Source organism: Heloderma suspectum, chromosome 2 (genome assembly GCF_057233095.1).
Source record: "Heloderma suspectum isolate Gila_16-S chromosome 2, 16-S_ref, whole genome shotgun sequence".
NCBI lineage: Eukaryota > Metazoa > Chordata > Lepidosauria > Squamata > Helodermatidae > Heloderma > Heloderma suspectum.
Window position 1 is genome coordinate 378395697 of NC_139459.1, and position 17756 is coordinate 378413452.

The 17756-nt window shown below is 48.0% G+C and overlaps 1 protein-coding gene and 1 long non-coding RNA gene across 2 annotated transcripts in view; both read right to left on the reverse strand.

The window, feature by feature from the left end:
* The window catches only part of LOC146356295 (uncharacterized), an 867031-nt gene that overhangs the window by 768483 nt on the left and 80792 nt on the right, over positions 1-17756 (reverse strand). The gene's annotated exons all lie outside the window — the stretch shown is intronic.
* Positions 5157-11374, reverse strand: LOC146356319 (major histocompatibility complex class I-related protein 1-like). Its single transcript, XM_084831863.1, has 4 exons — positions 11200-11374; positions 10618-10778; positions 6120-6404; positions 5157-5985 (listed from the first exon to the last, which is right to left on the reverse strand). Exons 3-4 carry the CDS (start codon positions 6391-6393, stop codon positions 5903-5905), a joined length of 357 nt encoding a protein of 118 aa, XP_084687989.1. The 5' UTR covers positions 6394-6404; positions 10618-10778; positions 11200-11374; the 3' UTR covers positions 5157-5902.

A 17756-nucleotide genomic window follows, 5' to 3' on the forward strand; every position in this document is an offset into this window, starting at 1 on the left:
ATGGCTGTGAGAGCTGGACTATAAGGAAGGCTGAGCACCGAAGAATTGATGCTTTCGAACTGTGGTGCTGGAGAAGATTCTTACGAGTCCCCTGGACTGCAAGGAGGTCCAATCAGTCCATCCTAAAGGAAATCAACCCTGAGTGCTCCTTGGAAGGACAGATACTGAAGCTGAAGCTCAAATATTTTGGCCACCTAATGCGAAGAGAAAACTCTCTGGAAAAGACCCTGATGCTGGGAAAGACTGAAGGCAAAAGGAGAAGGGGACAGAGGATGAGATGGCTAGATAGCATCACGGATGCAATGAATATGAACTTGAGCACACTCCGGGAGAGAGCGCAGGACAGGAAGGCCTGGCGTGCTATGGTCCATGGGGTCACGAAGAGTCAGACACGACTGAACGACTGAACAACAACAACAACTATACATGTTTAGTCAGAAAAAAAAGTCCTACAACTGTCACCATCCCTCCAGCCAGCCAGCCAGCCAGCCAGCCAGGCTGGGGTATGCTGGGAATTTTAGGACTTCTTCTGTCTAAAGATGCATAGGAACGCAGCCTTAGAACAATAACGACACAGTCAGGGTGGCTTTATAGGAAAGGCAAGGGAGGGCATAGGAACAATTAATGATCCACTAACCCAAATGCAATATAATCATGTTTTAACCGTGTGATGGTCTGTTGCAGCAAAGACAACAAAATGACTCTCGTAGCACCATATTGGGGCACATGATTCTACAACAGTGCTGCACTTAATTGAGCCTCAAATGACACTGTCTGAGGTATATTTTTGTATATTTACGTGTGTGTGTGTTTAATCTTACATTTTCTAAGCCATCCCTCAGAATTTTACTGAAGGGTGGGGTATAAATCCCTTATATAAATAAATAGGTAAAATTTTGCAGGGCTGATCTGTGCAGAGGAGCGACCAATGATGGAGAAGGTGGGCTTAGTACTTCATGTGTTACTTGGTACTCTGCCTCCTCCTGGGCTGCAGAACACCTTTTGAGCCCCCACGGAGGGTTCACCTGCAGGAGGACCTGGCTGCAAGCACATGGTGGGGAGTTGGGAATGGTGTGGAAATTAATCCTCACATTCTGCTGGTGAGCCTGGGGGAGGGGGTTACAAAGTGAAAAAGCAGAGCAGATATATCACTGTTGTGAGTTTTCTGAAAAATGTTTTGAATCGGACACAAAAGCTTGTTTTGCCATCATCAACGTGTTCCTGTTTAAGGTGCTCCAAGCCCAACAGCAGGGCATAAGGGCAACCCTGGAAGTAGTGTATATAGCCATCCTGTCTAGTAGCCACTGATAACCTTCTCCTCCATGAATCTGTGTAACTCCCTTTGAAAAGCCATCTTAAGTTGGCGGAGTTACTGAGAAGCTCAGTCTGGCTGCCACTTTGAGGATCTCCCTGAACTTCCATTCTGTCTGCTAACCCTCCCTGAAGCACCCAGGACAAGAAGAACACGGCACCGTACCCTGTCTTTGGCATCTAATACATTTCGCTTCATTTCATTTATTTCATTTGCATGCTGCCCATTAGCTAAGGCTCTCTGGGCTTTTCACAAAAATAATAATAACAATACAGGAATAATAATATCCTCAACCCTTTTGCCAAGGGTGTGAGCCCCTTCTTCTCTGCCTGGTTCCCAGTGCAAGCAAGACACCAAAGAGTGCCCACTATTTGGCCATTTTAGACTCCTGCTTACACTCCCATCAGTAATCACACTAGCACATACCTTAGTATCCATCCTGGTTAGGGACCTGCACCCCAAAATGCACCCAACCTCCCTCTTGCACCCTGCCTTTTTGTACTAGGGTGGGAAAACCAAAACCAGCTCATTTATTTTATTTATTAAATTTCTTAATCGCCCATCTGGCCGGTCACGCGGCCACTCTGGGCAATGTACAGCAGTACAAGCAGTACAATTTAAAACAGTAAAATTACACATTAAACATTATTTAAAAATACCCTAACCCACCCCAAATGCCTGCCTGAATAACCAAGTTTTCAGTGTGTGGCGGAAGCTCATTAAAGAGGGGGCATGGCAGAGTTCCCTAGGGAGGGAGTTCCACAGAGTGGGGGCCACCACAGAGAAGGCCCTCTCCCTCGTCCTCACCAGACTAGCTGTCCTGGCTGATGTGACAGAGAGAAAGCCATCCGAGGCTGATTTTGTTGAGCGGCCTGTCCGGTGTTGCTGGAGGTGCTCCTTGAGATAGGCTGGGCCAGAACTGTATAGGGTCATCTACATCTCATCACCCTTCTTTTGATTTGGGGGGGGGAGTGAGGGAGAATCCCCCTCCAAAACCAAGGTTTCAAAAAGGAATGAGTTCCCCCCACTACTAGAAGTCAGTTTGTCATCTGTCTAGTTCAGAGATGTGGAATGTATGGCCCTCCAGATGTTGCTGGAATGCAATTCCAATCACCCCTTACCAGTAGCTATGCTGGCTAGAGCTGATGAAAGTTGCAATCACACAACATCTGGAGGGCCACACATATTTCCAGCCTCTTGTCTAGTTGGAACCAGATTGCTGGCGCTAAACATAGAAAAGATGGCACACCAGCTTTTGAATTGAGCCCTGGGGGGAAACTGACAGGAGCTGGGAAGCATCCGCTTTGGGTGAAATCATGTTATGGCAATACTGACATGTTGATTATTTTTTTCAATACCATTCGTCTGCCATAGAACCATTATGTACAAATATACATTTGTGTTGGAATATCAGTCTTGCCCAAGGGCCCCCCAAAACCTGGATCCAGCACTGCCAGGACGTTTTGTTGTGTAAGGGCAAGATGGGATTATTTGAGGGACAACAATCAATCCTGAGGAACTGCTGGTCTGCGCTCCGACCTACGCCTGCTATCTTGGCCACTCCTGCCTTAGCCTGAACCCCATTGGACTGAAACTTGGACTTGACCATTGGCTTGCTCAATTGACTGCTGTATTGTATGTCCCTGTATTTGCTTTGCAAAGAGCCAGGACACAGGCTAGCGCAGGACATGCTCATGGGATGCCAATAACCTGCCAATATCGTTGAGGCTTCAGAGATTTCTCCTAGCTGGAGAAGTTTCCTCCAGCCAGCTGATGATTTGAAAGTATCCAAGAAGGTTGTTGACTAAATCTCACTGGTGTTTGATACCCATGTTCTTCCTTGGCAGGGTAGGTTCAATGTAAAAGAACACCTTTGAGCTACCTGAGAAATCCAGTATCCCCCTGGATCTCGGGAAGCTGAATAGGTTTCTCTTCCAAGCCGTTTAAATCTTTAAAGCTGGGGTGCGGAACATGTGGTCCTCTGTGTGTCCTTGGAGTTCAGTCCCAGCATCCCTCACCGTTGACCATGCTGGGCTGATGGGAACGGAAGTCCAGCAACATCTGGAGGCCCACCCATTCCCCATCCCTGCTTGAAAGGTTAAAGCTTTCCATTTCTCCACACAGGAATGAATCGCAACCTGTTTGTTCACCGAAGCGAAGGGATGCGCTGAGGGTGGGACCATTTTGGGGGGGAGGGGGGCTGCCCCTGTCTCCTCCCCCTGGTGACCCTGGTCGTTATCTGCACAGCCATTCAATGGGGACTAATATGTAAGAACAGTTTGGGAACTGGCCTTTTTTTAATATATTGACTGTATTTAATAGGTTAAGCTGTTTCTAAATGATTTTTCTATTGGTTATGCTTTGTTTATCCATTGCAAATCATGCGTTTCATGGAAAACTATATTTTAGATAGATGTAGGAAGTTAAAAAACCAAATGGTGCACCCTGCAGTAAGATATAATTGTTTCATTTTTAAGCTGGCCATTTTCCATGCCTCAATAAATGAACCCCCACTCTTGGCATGGCTGTCTGTTGCTGTTTGAACCCACTGATGATATCGGGCTGGCCTTTAGAGCTTGGTTGGGGCTTGGAACTGTCCAAAGCAAGTTAAACCAACAGGAGTTCCCAGAGATCAGTGCTCAGTCAGTTTCCATAGGGGAGGAGGGGTACAGATCAAGCTCCCCCCCCCCCATCAGGTAGTTGTTGGAGATTATTTGGAACAGTGATTATCTTTCTCTACCACAGACAGGTTGAAGTGGGCTGGGGTGGAATTGGGTGGGGGATGGGTGTCAATAGGAATGTAGTATTTGGGGTCCATGATGTAGAGCAGGAATGGCTCCCAAGCCAAAATCACCCCTTGTAGACAGACCATTCCCAGACAGACCATTCCCAGATAGCAGCCAGGTTGGGGTATCTACATGTTGTTGCTGATTGACAGAATCCACTCCAAAGTACTACTTTGTTTTTAAGTCCTATCCCATCATCGCATCCCATTCCCAGTCAGGCTCTGTGGTTGGCTTGGCTTGTGGCTCTGTGGTTGGCTTGGCTTGCTGAAACTCCATGGTGCCACTGGATATTTCTGACAACCCACGAACAACAGATGCAGACAGAGAAAAGCAAATCCCTTTATTTTGACCAAACGACCTCGCTGTTTTTATAAAACCCACTGAGGATATGCAGAGTGGGAGGGTTGCTAAGGCCGTAATGCCCTTCCTTGTGGGCTTCCAATTGTGTCCTCTGCTTGGTCATTATGGGAAAGAGAATCTTGGGCTTGATGCTTGACTGAACCAGCAGGGAATGTCTTTTGTTTGTACATTAAGGAAACCTGACTTCCTTTATCCTCAAGCAAAGTGCAGTCCTGTATATAGGATTGCAGCCTTATAAAAATAAAAGAATTGGAGAAGGTTCTTTTGCTTACATGAAATCCTCTTAGCAAAATCCACTTTCCAAAAGGTTATTTATTGCTTCCTTGATTCCCACAGCTGAGATATGCAAACCATTAACAGAGAGCTTTTCTGTACAAGGCATTTATTGTGTGGTTGTAATTCCTTACATGTGGTTGTTTACATGTTCTTTAGACTATGATGTGATCTTCCAGTCTCGCTTGTTTTTTCAGAGCACTTTCCCAGGCTTTTTCTTTAAGAACAGGGAAAATGTTCTTATTTATTTATTTATTTATTTATTTATTTATTATTTTAAATAAATAAATTTATTATTTCTGGAAGAGCTGCTTCTGCTGATGTATTTGCCTTATTCTGCTATAGCACAGTGCCACCTAGAGCACAGGTCTCCAACATGGTGCCCACAAGCACCTGAAACTATTTTTTTACTCTTTTTCCATTTTAAAAATATAAATACATGAATTTGTATGAAATGCATTAACTGTCTAGCAATTATACATAAGCTGCCACAAAAATGGACCAAAAATCCAAAAAAGTATCCATTTGAGGGTGTTGTCTATATGCCACCCTTTCAAATATTGAAAGCGTTGTAAGTTCCTCAATCCATCGCATTATAGGAGCTGGGAAAGGGGCAGTAAAGTTTGGAGCACCTCCCCTACAAAGCATGAGAAAGGCTAAAGTGTTTGGATCTTTTTAACTTGGTGGGGTGGGGGGAATAGCTAAAAGGGGAGGTATCACAGTGGTTTATAAAATGATGCACAGTTGTCCTGAGAGCCCTATATTGATGCCAATAAGAGCTTTCCTCATAGAATCCTAGAATAGTAGTGTTGGAAGGGGCCTACAAGGCGATCGAGTCCAACCCCCTGCTCAATGCAGGAGTCCAGGTCAAAGCATCCCTGACAGATGGCTGTCCAGCCTCGTCTTGAACGCCTCCAGGGTGGGAGAGCCCACCATCTCCCTAGGTCATTGGTTCCACTATCGTGTTGCTCTAACAGTCAGGACATTTTTCCTGATGTTCAGCCGGAATCTGGCTTCCTGTCACTTGAGCCCATGATTCCGTGTCCTGCCCTCTGGGATGATGGAGAAGAGATCCTGCCTTCCTCTCTGTGGCAACCTTTCAAGTACTTGGAGAGCGCTATCATCTCTTCCCTCAGTCTTCTCTTCTCAAGGCTAAACATGCCCAGTTCTTTCAGTCTGTCCTCAGAGGGCTTTGTTTCCAGTCCCCTGTGTGGTAGAAGTCCTGCCCATCGGGGTCATCGGTGGGTCCGGTGCCTGTCAGTCAAGTGGAAGGGGGCAGAAGAGAGGTAGGTTTGATTCCTGGCAGATAATGTTGCTGCAGAGCTAGTGTAGCCCCCTCCCCAGATACAGCTTGAAATCCCCCCCTTGCCCCCACAACAGTTTCTCACCGGTCTCCTTGCAGGCCACGCCCAAAGGCTCCATCAAGCTCAAGTGGTCCACATGGCCCTGGGAGCACTTCCTGTCCTTGAGATCAATCTTGATGCTGAGCCGGGTGTAGTAGGTCCCATCCGAATTTGGGACAAGGTTCCCAGTGAAAGTCTCCTGCTCCCAGGCCTCCCCGTCCCTCCTCCAGGTTGTGTTGACCTCCTTGGGGTAGAAGCCGTAGACCTGACAGATGAGAGTTTCCAGGCCGTCCTCACCCACCTTGCGTGCCACCCTCATTGCCGGGCGCTCTGTGAAATAGCCATGTTGCTCTGTGTTAAGTCTCCCAGTTCCCACTGGTTGGTACAGAGAGGATGTTCCACCATCGCAGCAGGATGGGATCCCATGGGATCATCCAGTCCAACCCACTGTTCTACTAACTGGGGAACTTCAGCTATGGGATAGCCAAAGAGATGAAAACCTTCAAATAAGTGAATTCCCCCACTTCCTTCAGCATCTTGTTGCACTTTGAAAATGCTCAATTAGCAGTTTTGTAACCTGCCCAATGAGCTCCTTCAGGGCTTTGGGGCCAAGATCATCAGCTCTCCGTGGCTGGATTCACATCCCTGCAAACAGGAAGGCCATGTGGACTGATTTTGATTATTTTCTCCAGGGGAGGGAGGGACGGACACTGGAACAGCAGCTCTTGAGCTGTTTCAGGATTATCATTCTTCACTTAACCTCATTTCAATGTGTATTAGGCTTAATATTAATTTCCTAGAGCTAGGCACCTACAGGCGAATGGAATCCCCTTTTTATAGCCCTGTCACGGAGGAACTCTCTTGTCTGCTGGACTGCCTTGGGGTAGGTTCCTCAGTTGTCCCCTATCTGATAAAACTTTGGATTCAACCAATTATTTCCTCGCTTCCCCATAGATGGTCAAGACACTTCGGTGTGAAGCTGGACTGGGGCAGGTGGGCTCTTGAGTCCAACCACAGAACTTGATTCTAAGGAAGGGGGAAGGAAGAATCCCTTAGTCTGCCAGTTTGGGGGTGGGGGGATGACTTGATTTCAGAGCACAGGTACAGATCTACATGCTCAGCCCAGCCAAAACTTGTGATTGTAATGAATGCATGAATGCTTTGATCATGTGGGCCTTTACTGTAGTGGCCCCCAAACTGTGGAATGCTGTCCCTAGTCAAAGACCTTTTTATTCTTCCAGGCCTTTGAAGATAATTTTTAACAGCTGTTTTATTTTTAATTATATGTGCTGCATTTTAAAATAATCTTAGCCCGTGTGTTAGCTGATTGGATATTTAAATAAATAAATAAATAAATGCATTTATGGGTAGGGGTGGATGCATCTATCAATTTCAGCTTCTCTCAGCTTCTCATTTCTCCAATCTTAAGTTTTGTTCATCTAAAATTTTGAGATTTTTTTAAAGTTCAAATGAAAATTTGTGCACATTTTGGTGTGCTTTTGCCCTAATATATGTGTTTTTGTACACATTTTCGTATAATACACAGATTTGTGTGTGCATTTTACCCAAATACATATATATATTTATATTTGTGTTCAATTGTGATTGGGGGACTTCTTTGCAAAATTCAGAGAAGTGCAAATATTGAAGGAAAACTGAATTTTGCTTTGCATATTGTTTCAAAAGTGCCAAGTGCCAGCGTGGTGCAGTGGTGACAGTGCTGGACCAGGAGCCGGGAGATCCAGGTTCTAGTCCCCACTTGGCCATGGAAGCTCACTGGGTGACTTTGGGCCAGTCACAGACTCTCAGCCCAACCCACCTCACAGGGCTGTTGTTGTGAGGATGAAATGGAGAGGAGGAGGATAATGTACACCACCTCGGGTTCCTTAAGGAGGAAAAAAGGTGGGGTATAAATGCAATAAATAAATAAACAAACAAACTGCCGCAAGTTCACATTAAACTGCAAACCAAATGAACGTCTCTCTCGTCTCTGTTTCTGGATGCTCTCAGATTGGGGTTGTCAAGACCTGAGGAAGCTGAGGGGAGCGTACCACTTTAGATCACCGAGGGGGATGGGATAACATTTTTGACTGTGTGCTATGTGGGAAAAACACTCCTGGAAGTAGAAAACTTGCACAAGGTGGGGAACCGGTTCAAGGCCAGATCCCTCCTTGCTGCATCAGCTACTTACATGGCTCAGGACCCCAATACCTGATGGAATGCCTCACCCGACACAAACCTACCCAGACACTACAATCAGGATCTGAGGCCTTCCTCCAAGTGCCTCCAAGGGAAGCTCGGAAGGTACCAAAAAGGGAGAGTGCCTTCTCAGTGGTGCCCCCCCCCCCCCCGGACTATGGAACAAACTCCACACTAAGGCCCACACGCTAACGCGGAAGCCTGGTATTTAGAGGGAAAGGGGGAAAAATGGGCAGAATCGGGCATAGGTCCAGGAAGTCTACTCAGAAGTAACTCCCAATGCGATCAATGAGGCTTGTTCCAGAATTTACTGAGATTGCCAAAAACACTAAGTACACCCAGGATACATCATGTATTCATCTGGTGAAAGGCATAGTAACTCCCCTGATGGCTGTGAAGCATTCTTTCCAAAACTGCATGTCTCTGCTATTTGGTTCAAGGCTTTTCAGGAGTAATTAATGCCCGCTTCAATCCATTGCATCAGGGGGGTAGGAGAACGGGGAGTGGAGCCTGGAGGGGGGAGCCTCTCTTATTGGTTGAGCAGCCCCTATCAGTCTCATGACACTCAGTTCCAATCCCCCCACCCCACCCCACCCCACCCAGAAGTGTGTTTCTGTCAGCAATTTATAAAAACTCTGGTATTCCTTCATTTGCTTCATCCTTCCATTTTCATGGAAACACGGCCCTGGTTTGCATGCAGTCACAACCCCGAGATTAGCCTGGTTCACATGATCACCACAGCTTAAACAAGCCACAGTGGCTGTTGCTGGGTTATTTGAGGGTTGTTTTCCTCTCAAACAAGCTATGCTGCCCAGGTTTGGACAACACGACAAGCCACACCTCGATAGATAATTGGGCAGATGGTGCCCAGCAATGTGTGAAGCAGTTGTATGGGCTGAGTTATGTTGTTGAAGCCTGGGTTGTTGTTATGTGAAAACCTGGAACTATGGGTTAACTATGGGTTGTTAACCATGATCAACCCAGGAAGAGAACCCATGGTTTGTTGTTGGGTTGTGAAATGGGGGTTGTTTTAACAATGGGTTGTCATTATTGTCATGATGAATAGCCCCCCTGCTACACAATCAGCATAACAGAGACTCAAACTTCAAAACTAGTCAGGGCTTTTATTAGGCAACTGGCGAGCTTTTCCACAAAACAACTTCAGTGAAACCCAAAGACTGCCCCAGGGCTTAAGTAGCTACCCTGAACTCTCTATTAGGGAAGGTGTTTGCAAGATAGAGAAGTTGCCACTCAATTGAAGATAGGTCCCAGGGCAGAGGGGAAGGTCCCAGGGCATAGTCTGAAGGCACATGAGGCAGCCACCTTGCTGAAGCTAAGCAGGTTTGGGTCTGCTCAGTGCTTGGAGGGGAGACCACCTGGGAACCACATGCAGCCACCTTGAGTTCCATGAAGGAAGAAAGATGGGATATAAATGAAATGAATGAATGAATGAATGAATGAATAAGATAGGCAGTTATGGAGAAACCCAAAAGATGGCTTAGGCCACCAAGTCATGCCCCTCCTCCTCCTCCTCCATGGAAAGGACCAGGTTTCCCATGGCAACAGGGAGGCAGCATCTCAGCCCGGGCCACCTGGTTCTCAAGGCCATGGGAAGATTCTTCAACTCCTGGAGACTCTCAGGGAGTTTCCTCCCCTGCTCTCTGGTCTAATTGTCCTAGTTCCGGCTCTGGATCAGAATCGGAATCGCCAGAAACCGCAGAGGCCCTGGGCTCAATCCTGACAGTTATGTGCGAACCCCAAACCATGGGTTATTTTGCCAGGCTACAGAAGTGGGGGGCAAGAGTGAGGGAAAAGCCAGCCACTCTGCAGGCCAGTTCTACAGCACTGGAAAGGCATTTGGGATAAAGGGAGGGAGTGGGTGAAGGCAGAGGGAATCAAACAATCCAGGAACTGTATAAAATAAAATAAAAAAGCAACAACTTGGACTTTGCACGATCATCTGGCAGACAAATCATGGGAAAACTGTAGGTAAGACAACAACTCGCTCCTCCTTTTCACCATTGTTCGCCTGCTTGTTCACCTGCCTCTCGCTCTGGCCAGACAGTGGTGGAGATGAGAAGGAGGAGGAGGAGATGCCCCCCCCTCGCTCCCTGGCTCTCTGCCTTTCGAGCAAGAAAGTGGTAGCAAAATGAGGATGAGAATGAGGGGCAATTGCACATGGTGGCCATGGTGATGAACAGGTCGATTCACTGAGGGAGGAAGCCCATGGACTGTACCTCGCCCAAGGGCCCTCAGAAACCTGGAGCCAGCGCTGCGCTGGATTTGGCCGCAAGGCCCAGCTTCCACTGCCCCACTGGTTCAATCAAACCAACTCGCCCATTACCAAGGAAGGAGGTCGTTGTCAGAAAGGCCGGGTGCTTTCTTCACCCCTTTTCCTTAGCGCAGAAAATCCAGCGAAGAGAAAAAGACGGAAGAGCTGCGCAATACTTTTTGATTTGTAGTGCTAGGAGCCTTCCCTTTGGAAACACCGAAGGGTTTTTTTTCCTGCTAAGAAAAAAAGATGGATGAAGCAATGGGGAAACACCGGGGGGCTACAACTGTGCATTGCAGAGTTCGCATTAACTCCCCAAGATACACTACCAAAGCAGCAGAACATCCTTGGGAAGCATCTCAGAGGCTTTCAGGGCTGTCAATAAGGCACTCACGTTTTGCTAGAACTGCGGGTCGGGCGAACCGAGGTAGAGAGGTCCCTGCCCCAATCCGCTTACAAAGCATATCTACAAGACGGGCAACCAGGCCTTCCCGGCGGTTCCAGCTCCGCTCTGGGCGGGCGGGGAGCCTTAAAATCTGCCCCCTCCCTTGGTCGTGCCCAGAAAACGCCTCGCACAAGGACGGAGGTTAGGCCACGTGCGAATTCTGCACTCCCCCCAGCACTCGGGGGGCTCGAGCCCCGCCAGCTACTCACCAGAGGGGGCCTCCAGCAGGAGGGCAGCCGCCCCCAGGAGCAAGAAGTGCCCCCACCGCAACAAACCCATCTGGATCCGAAGCCGGGCAGATCTCTCTCTGCGCCCCCCTCCGCCCCGGTCGATCCGTTTACAGGGTGCGCGGTGAGGCTGAATGTGGAGCAAAAACCGGGACTGGGCGAGGGGAGGAGGAGGAAGCAATAGAAGAAGCGCGTCTCCTCCTCCGTCGCGCGCTGTCGGGCGGGTTTCTCGCGGAGCGGGCGGCTCGAGGTGAGGGGCGAAGTCGGCGGGGAGGAAGACGTTTGCTCCAGCCGAAACCGATGCGGGGACTCCTCTCGCGAAGGGCTCCCGGTTCTGCCGCCCGCTTTGCGGAATGGTTGGTCGACAGGCACGGCAGAAGAGCGCATCGGCCAGGAGGCCGCAGTGCGATTCTGTGCGTGTAGACATGGGTTTTAGCTATATATATATATGTAATTCGGAGTAACTCCCCACCGAGGGCAATAGGGCTTATTCCCAGGAAAGCGAGCTTGGGATTTCAGCCTGACAATCAGTCAGGATGTCCCCGGTTTGAATGCCGCCTCTGCCCGGTGACCTTAGGCAAGCCGCTCCCTCCCAGCCTCAGTCCGCCTCCCCCCTCTGCAGTCCGGGAGTCTACAAAACTGACCTTCCTTACAAGGTTTTTGTAAGGAGTCCAGGTAGACAGTGCATGTGAAGAAAGTTCGACATAGGATTATTCATAGGAGTTTTTGTAAGGATTACAACCAGATAACGCATCATGTGAAGAACTTTGAATGTTTTAAAGTTCTATGTAGTAGTAGTAGTATTACTGTTGATAGTAGTAGAAGTAGTAGCAATAATAATAATAATAATAATAATAATAATACAGAAACATGGATTCTGGTACATTTATGGAAGTAGATGTTGCAAAATAAAGGGCAAAAAGCCCCCTTACAGAAGCAAGCAACCGGTAGCAAGGAAGGGATTCTTGTCGGATGAAGATAAAAGGTGATTATTTGAGGTGGAATCAGCCCCATGGAGTGGATCTGAAAGCCAAGGTTCAGGTCTAGAGAAGTTGGCATCACGGAGCAAAGTGGGCATCTGGATACTTCCAGCAGCATCACTTCTCCTCGCCGCAGAGCAAAGGCAGAACTGTCACACCCACTCCTAGGAATAGGGGACCAAGTTTTCCAGCGAGGAGGAAGAGGCTTTTCCGGGGACGTTTGAATAACGAGCGTTCCTACTTGGAAGAATGACAGTTTTTGCAGCTTTGAAAGTTGACGGTGTTTTGAGTTGTATTGTATCTGAGTTGTATCCGAGCAAAAAAAACCCCCAAAGACAAAGGCAGGAAGAGACCGAGGGAGCCCAAGTTTATAAGTGACGAGGGACTTTGAATCGCAGGAATTCCTGCTTCAAGAACGACTTTAAAACTTGAGGATGTTTTGAGTTCTGTCAAAGCATGTACCTGAAAGCACCCCCCCCCCCCAAGACAGAGGCAGGAAGAGACTGAGGGATACATTTATGGTGATTTCAGAGGCATTTCCATACAAATCTAGGGGAATCATGAGTATCCATGCCTCAGATCCATGTTTTGTAGAATGGCAGCTCCACGAATAGGTGGATCCATAATTTTAATAATGCAATCCACGGACACAGAAATTATCTGTGATTTGCTGGTTATTTTGGTGGCATCTTCTGTAAAAACACACACACACACACACAATAGGACCCATACCCTAATTCCATGTTTTTATGCCATTGTGGTTCCATGAAGCAAGGGAGTGTGATTGCTATGGATCCATGTTTTTACATCACGCTTGCTCCATGAAGCACAGGATCAATAATTGTAATACGTTCCTCTGTGGCCATGGATGTGATCTGTGATGTAATGGTGCACTTGTGAGGACACTATATTAAAATCCAGAGGACACATAAGGAACTGCATCTTGAATCCATTTTTTTTCTTGCCATCCTGGATCTGAGAAATATAGGATCCATGCCACTGACATAGACGTGCTTTTGGATTCAGCTGTGATTTTGGATGCACTACGTATAAAATCCAGATGATCCATCAAGATCCATCCATGCCTCGCATAAATGGTTCACACCACTTGAGGTGAAGCAGCAGATCTGGGATTCTTAGTGTGTATACTTGGACAAAGATGAGTTCTGTGCTTTGATGGGAGGAGGGTAGGGCAGGGAGGGCAATGTAAAAATTCAGAGGATCCATATTGAATTGAGCCTCTTATCCATGGTTTTATGAAGCCCCAGATCTATGTTTTTTGTTGCTCATTCCTTGAACAAGGATGCGTTCTGTGATATGATGGTGTTTGGGGGGCCTGTCCCTGAGGATCCCTGCCTCGAATCCACGTTTTTGCTCTGTGGAGGCGCCAACAAGTGGCAGACCCGTGTTTTTCATGGTTCAGTTCAGTCCATGGGGGAAGATGTGCTCTGTGACTTGATTGTAGTTTGGCGGATTTGCTCTATAAAAATCCTATGAAATCAAGAGGATCCCTGCCTTGGATCCATGTTTTTGCACTGTGGCTACAACCACGAGTGGTGGATCTGTGATGTTCGTGGTTCAGTTTTTCTTGTAAAAATCATGAGTATCCCTGAGGATCCCTGTCTTGGATCCCTGTTTTTTGCCGTGGCTACTCCCACGAGCGGCGGATCCCTGATTTTTCTGGTTCAGTCCTGGGAGGCAGATGTGCTCTGTGATCTGATTGTGGTTTGGGGGATTTGCTTTGTAAAAATTATATGAAATCAAGGGGATCCCTTTTTGATTTCATGGATCCTCAGGCAGAGCTCTTAAATGCATCACCAAGCCCTGTGGGAAGTGCCTTCAGTTGGAGGTAGCTGGCAAGATGACATATTCCTGCAGCCCATAAGAGAAGTTACCTCCTTATGTTAAAGGTGAGCCCCCTTCAGGAGGTATAACTTTTGGTTTTTTGAACTAACTACAATAATATGTTCTGTATGTTTTTGTTAATAGTTCTGGGACATATATATCAAATATCACTCATGAATCAAACGCTGGACTTTGTAGCGCAAATACTAATCCATTCACAGAAAATTATATAAAAACAGAACGTGTTCCCAGTCTCATGATTCAGGACCGTTATTTTGAGATATTTGCACCAGTGCTAGGCATATTCTGATAATTTGTTGTATGCTCTTGATTCGGTTTAGATGTTTTTGCTTTCGTTTTGTTTACAGCATTGTTTCTTTGGTCCAGGTCATCTCCTTGTCTTCTGCCTTTCAGGAATAGTCGTGTTCCCTCCTTCCTTAGACTGCTTCTTCCAAGGGACCATTTCCCAACCGTAGTGTGCGTAGCCTTCTCCAACCCGGTGCCTGGACTACAACCGCCATCATCCTCTAGTGCCCATGCCGGGTGGGGATAATGGGAGTTGTAGTCCAACACATCTAGAGGGCGCCAGGTTGGGGAAGGCTCCCATTTATCCGCCTTCCCCCCTCCCTCAATTCAGAAGTTGCAGCATTACAAGGTGAACCTTAGTCAAGGTCGTGGCTTCAGAGTTTGGCTTTGTGCACAGGCCGAGCACACGACTAGGGCTCGAGGTCTGTTTGCCAGGAGCAGCACAAACGGACAGAAAGATTCTGAGAGTCTGGCAGCCCTCGGCTACAACAACAGCCTCTCTCCCTCCGGAGGGCTGGGTTGTGCAGGGCGAGGGGCGAGCAGCCGCCTTCTCCTTTGGCTTGATGGGGGAGATTTAAGGGTTAAAGCAAGGGAGTCCCGCGCCCTAGAGGGGTGCCATACTGACTCCCTGCCCAGTCCCCGCCCCACTCCTGGCAAAGGAGGGCCTGGTGAATGCCAAGTGCGGCTGAGTGCAGGGGAAGCCCTAGAGCGGCCTTCCCCAACCTGGCGCCCTCCAGATGCGTTGGAGGGCGCGGGGTTGAGGAAGGCTGCCCCTAGTGGCGAAACAACGCTGCAGGCTAATTAGGGACAGCCATACTCCGTTTCACCCAGATCGTGTGTGCGACACCCACAGTGGGGAGGTCGGTTTTATTTCTTTTTATGTGCATTATTATTATATTTATATACCGCCTTTTTTCCTCTTGCAAGGAACCCAAGGCGGCTTACATAAACCTCCTCCTCTCCATTTTATCCTCACAAAAACCCTGTGAGGGAGGCTAGGCTGAAAGTCTATGGACAGAGGAGTGGCGGGGTGCGTGCGTTGTCTGACGATCAACCAGGTAAAGGCTTCAGTCTTTGGGTACAGCTGGGGGACTCCCCCAATCTCTCATTTCTCCCCGAGTCTGAATCTCTGTCTGCCTTCCCTGCAGGGAGAATCCCTCATCTCCCCCCCGGAACAGAAAGAGGTCCTGATGTCAATGAGACTGGGAGCAACAGGAGATTCTGGCAAAGAATAGAGATGTCAAGGCCTGGGGAAAAAACCCTAAACGAAATATAACAAGAAGAAGAAAAAGAAGACTTCTTTGTTTGTTGGTATTTTTTCAAAACCCTGCAGAGGTCCCCAGAGGGACACAGAAATATCTTCCAAAAAAACCCAAAAATCCATATAGTGTAATACTTTGATTAGTGTATTACACTAGTGTATAGTGTAATACTCAAAGATAACCCACCCCCACCCCCAAATGTGCAAGCTTTCGAGATCTCCAGATCTCTTCATCAGGCAAGATGTTACAAAGAGCAGCAACATCTTTTTCCTTTGGAACGTTTTTGGTAACATCTCGCCAGATGAAGAGATCTTGAAAGCTTTGACATTTTTGTGATCTTTGAGCTGACCTAATAAAAGTATCTAATGGGCCGCAGTGGTTTAGTGGTTAAGACGCTGAACTGCAGACTGGAAGGTTGGCAGGTCAGCAGTTCGAGACCCGAGTGCTGCGTGACGGAGTGAGCTCCCGTCTTCAGTCCCAGCTTCTGCCAACCTAGCAGTTCGAAAGCAAGAAATTGCAAGTAGATAAATAGGTACCGCCTCGGCGGGAAAGGTAACAGCGCTCTGTGCACCTCGGTGTTCAGTCATGCCGGCCACATGACCACGGAAGCGTCTTCAGACAGCGCTGGCTCTTTGGCTTAGAAATGGGGATGAGCACCACACCCTAGAGTCGGACACGACTGGTTGGGGACACCTTTACCTTTTTAATAAAAGTATCACACTATGCAGGACAGGTATACAATGCCCCCTTTGGAGGAGGGAAGGGTATTTTAATCCACCCTCCCTGTTCTGTACAGAAGAATTTGGGAATAGGGAAGAGGAAAGAGCATCTGATGGCACTTGTCTTTTTTACACACACGACAGGTCCCTCCTAGAATCCTTTCAGCCAGGGGTTTTAAACTTCAGGTCTGCAGGACATCTTGTCTGCTCCCTTGGGTTCCCTGGAGTGTGAGAACGCAGGCTTCTCAGCTTCACACGTGGAACAGGTGCTCCCCCCAGAGTTTATGGGGCAGTCCGTCTGTGGGAGGGGCAGTCCGTCCTGCTGGGATGCCACCTTGCAGGGCTGCCGATCAGGCAACATAAAGGAGGAGGATTGGTCACATGGATGTCCAGGGGAGAGGGTGATCCAAAAGGGCTGGTGGGCCCATGCAGGAGCAAGGCTAAATTCTGAGAATGCCTTGGACTGCAAGAAGATCAAACCAGTCCATACTCCAGGAAATAAAGCCAGACTGCTCACTTGAGGGAATGATCTTAAAGGCAAAACTGAAGCACTTTGGCCACATAATGAGAAGACAGGATACCCTGGAGAAGATGCTGATGCTAGGGAAAGTGGAAGGCAAAAGGAAGAGGGGCCGACCAAGGGCAAGATGGATGGATGATATTCTGGAGGTGACGGACGCGACCTTGGGGGAGCTGGGGATGGCGACGGCGACAGGAAGCTCTGGTGTGGGCTGGTCCTTGAAGTCACATAGACTCAGAAGCGACTGAACGAATAAACAACCTCCTCGTTGGCTCAGGTGTGCCCCAGGCCCAGCGCTTTTCTAGTGCGGGGCTGTACCCTAGACTCAAACCGGGGACCGCCAGCATGAAAAGCAGATGCTGTTCTGTAGCAGCCATATCGGGGGTCAGACTAAGTAGCCTCATGCAGTCTCATGCTTCATGTTCTTGCTGAGCTCTTTCTCCCTTGAATATATTGTTGTAAGCTGACGAGACACAGGAATTCCTTATCTTGTCAAAGGTCATACAATTGTATATCTTGTTCTCTGCTGTTCTCTCCTTATCACGGCTACCCTATAACCCAGTTCTTGTATTATAAACAATGGTGCTAAGAGAAAGAAATGTTGAGGACTGCAACCCCACGCGGGAGGGGGAGGAGGAGCCGTTTCCTATGTGTCACAATATCTATGAAAACAATGTGCTGATGTAAATCGGGGCTTCTGGCTCTTTGGAAACGATTCCAGCCTTAAGCCCGCGCGTTAAATAATCTCTTTTTCCTTCACTCCGTGGTCACTCTGACTCTGATTTCCGCTACAGTTCCACCGGATGAGGGGCGTTCCTGCACTGCTGGCATTGAACACTGGGGGGGTGGGGGAAATGTCAGGGGTCCCACTGGGTCAGTGGGCAATTTGCCTTTTTTGTGTGGCTAT

Excerpts from the sequence above, each read along its gene's own strand:
- LOC146356319 (XM_084831863.1), bottom strand. The coding sequence starts at position 6,393 with ATGAGGGTGGCACGCAAGGTGGGTGAGGACGGCCTGGAAACTCTCATC. Across the intron at positions 5,986-6,119 it reads CGTGGCCTGCAAGGAGACCG|GCACCGGACCCACCGATGAC; the intron begins GTGAGAAACTGT and ends CTTGACTGACAG.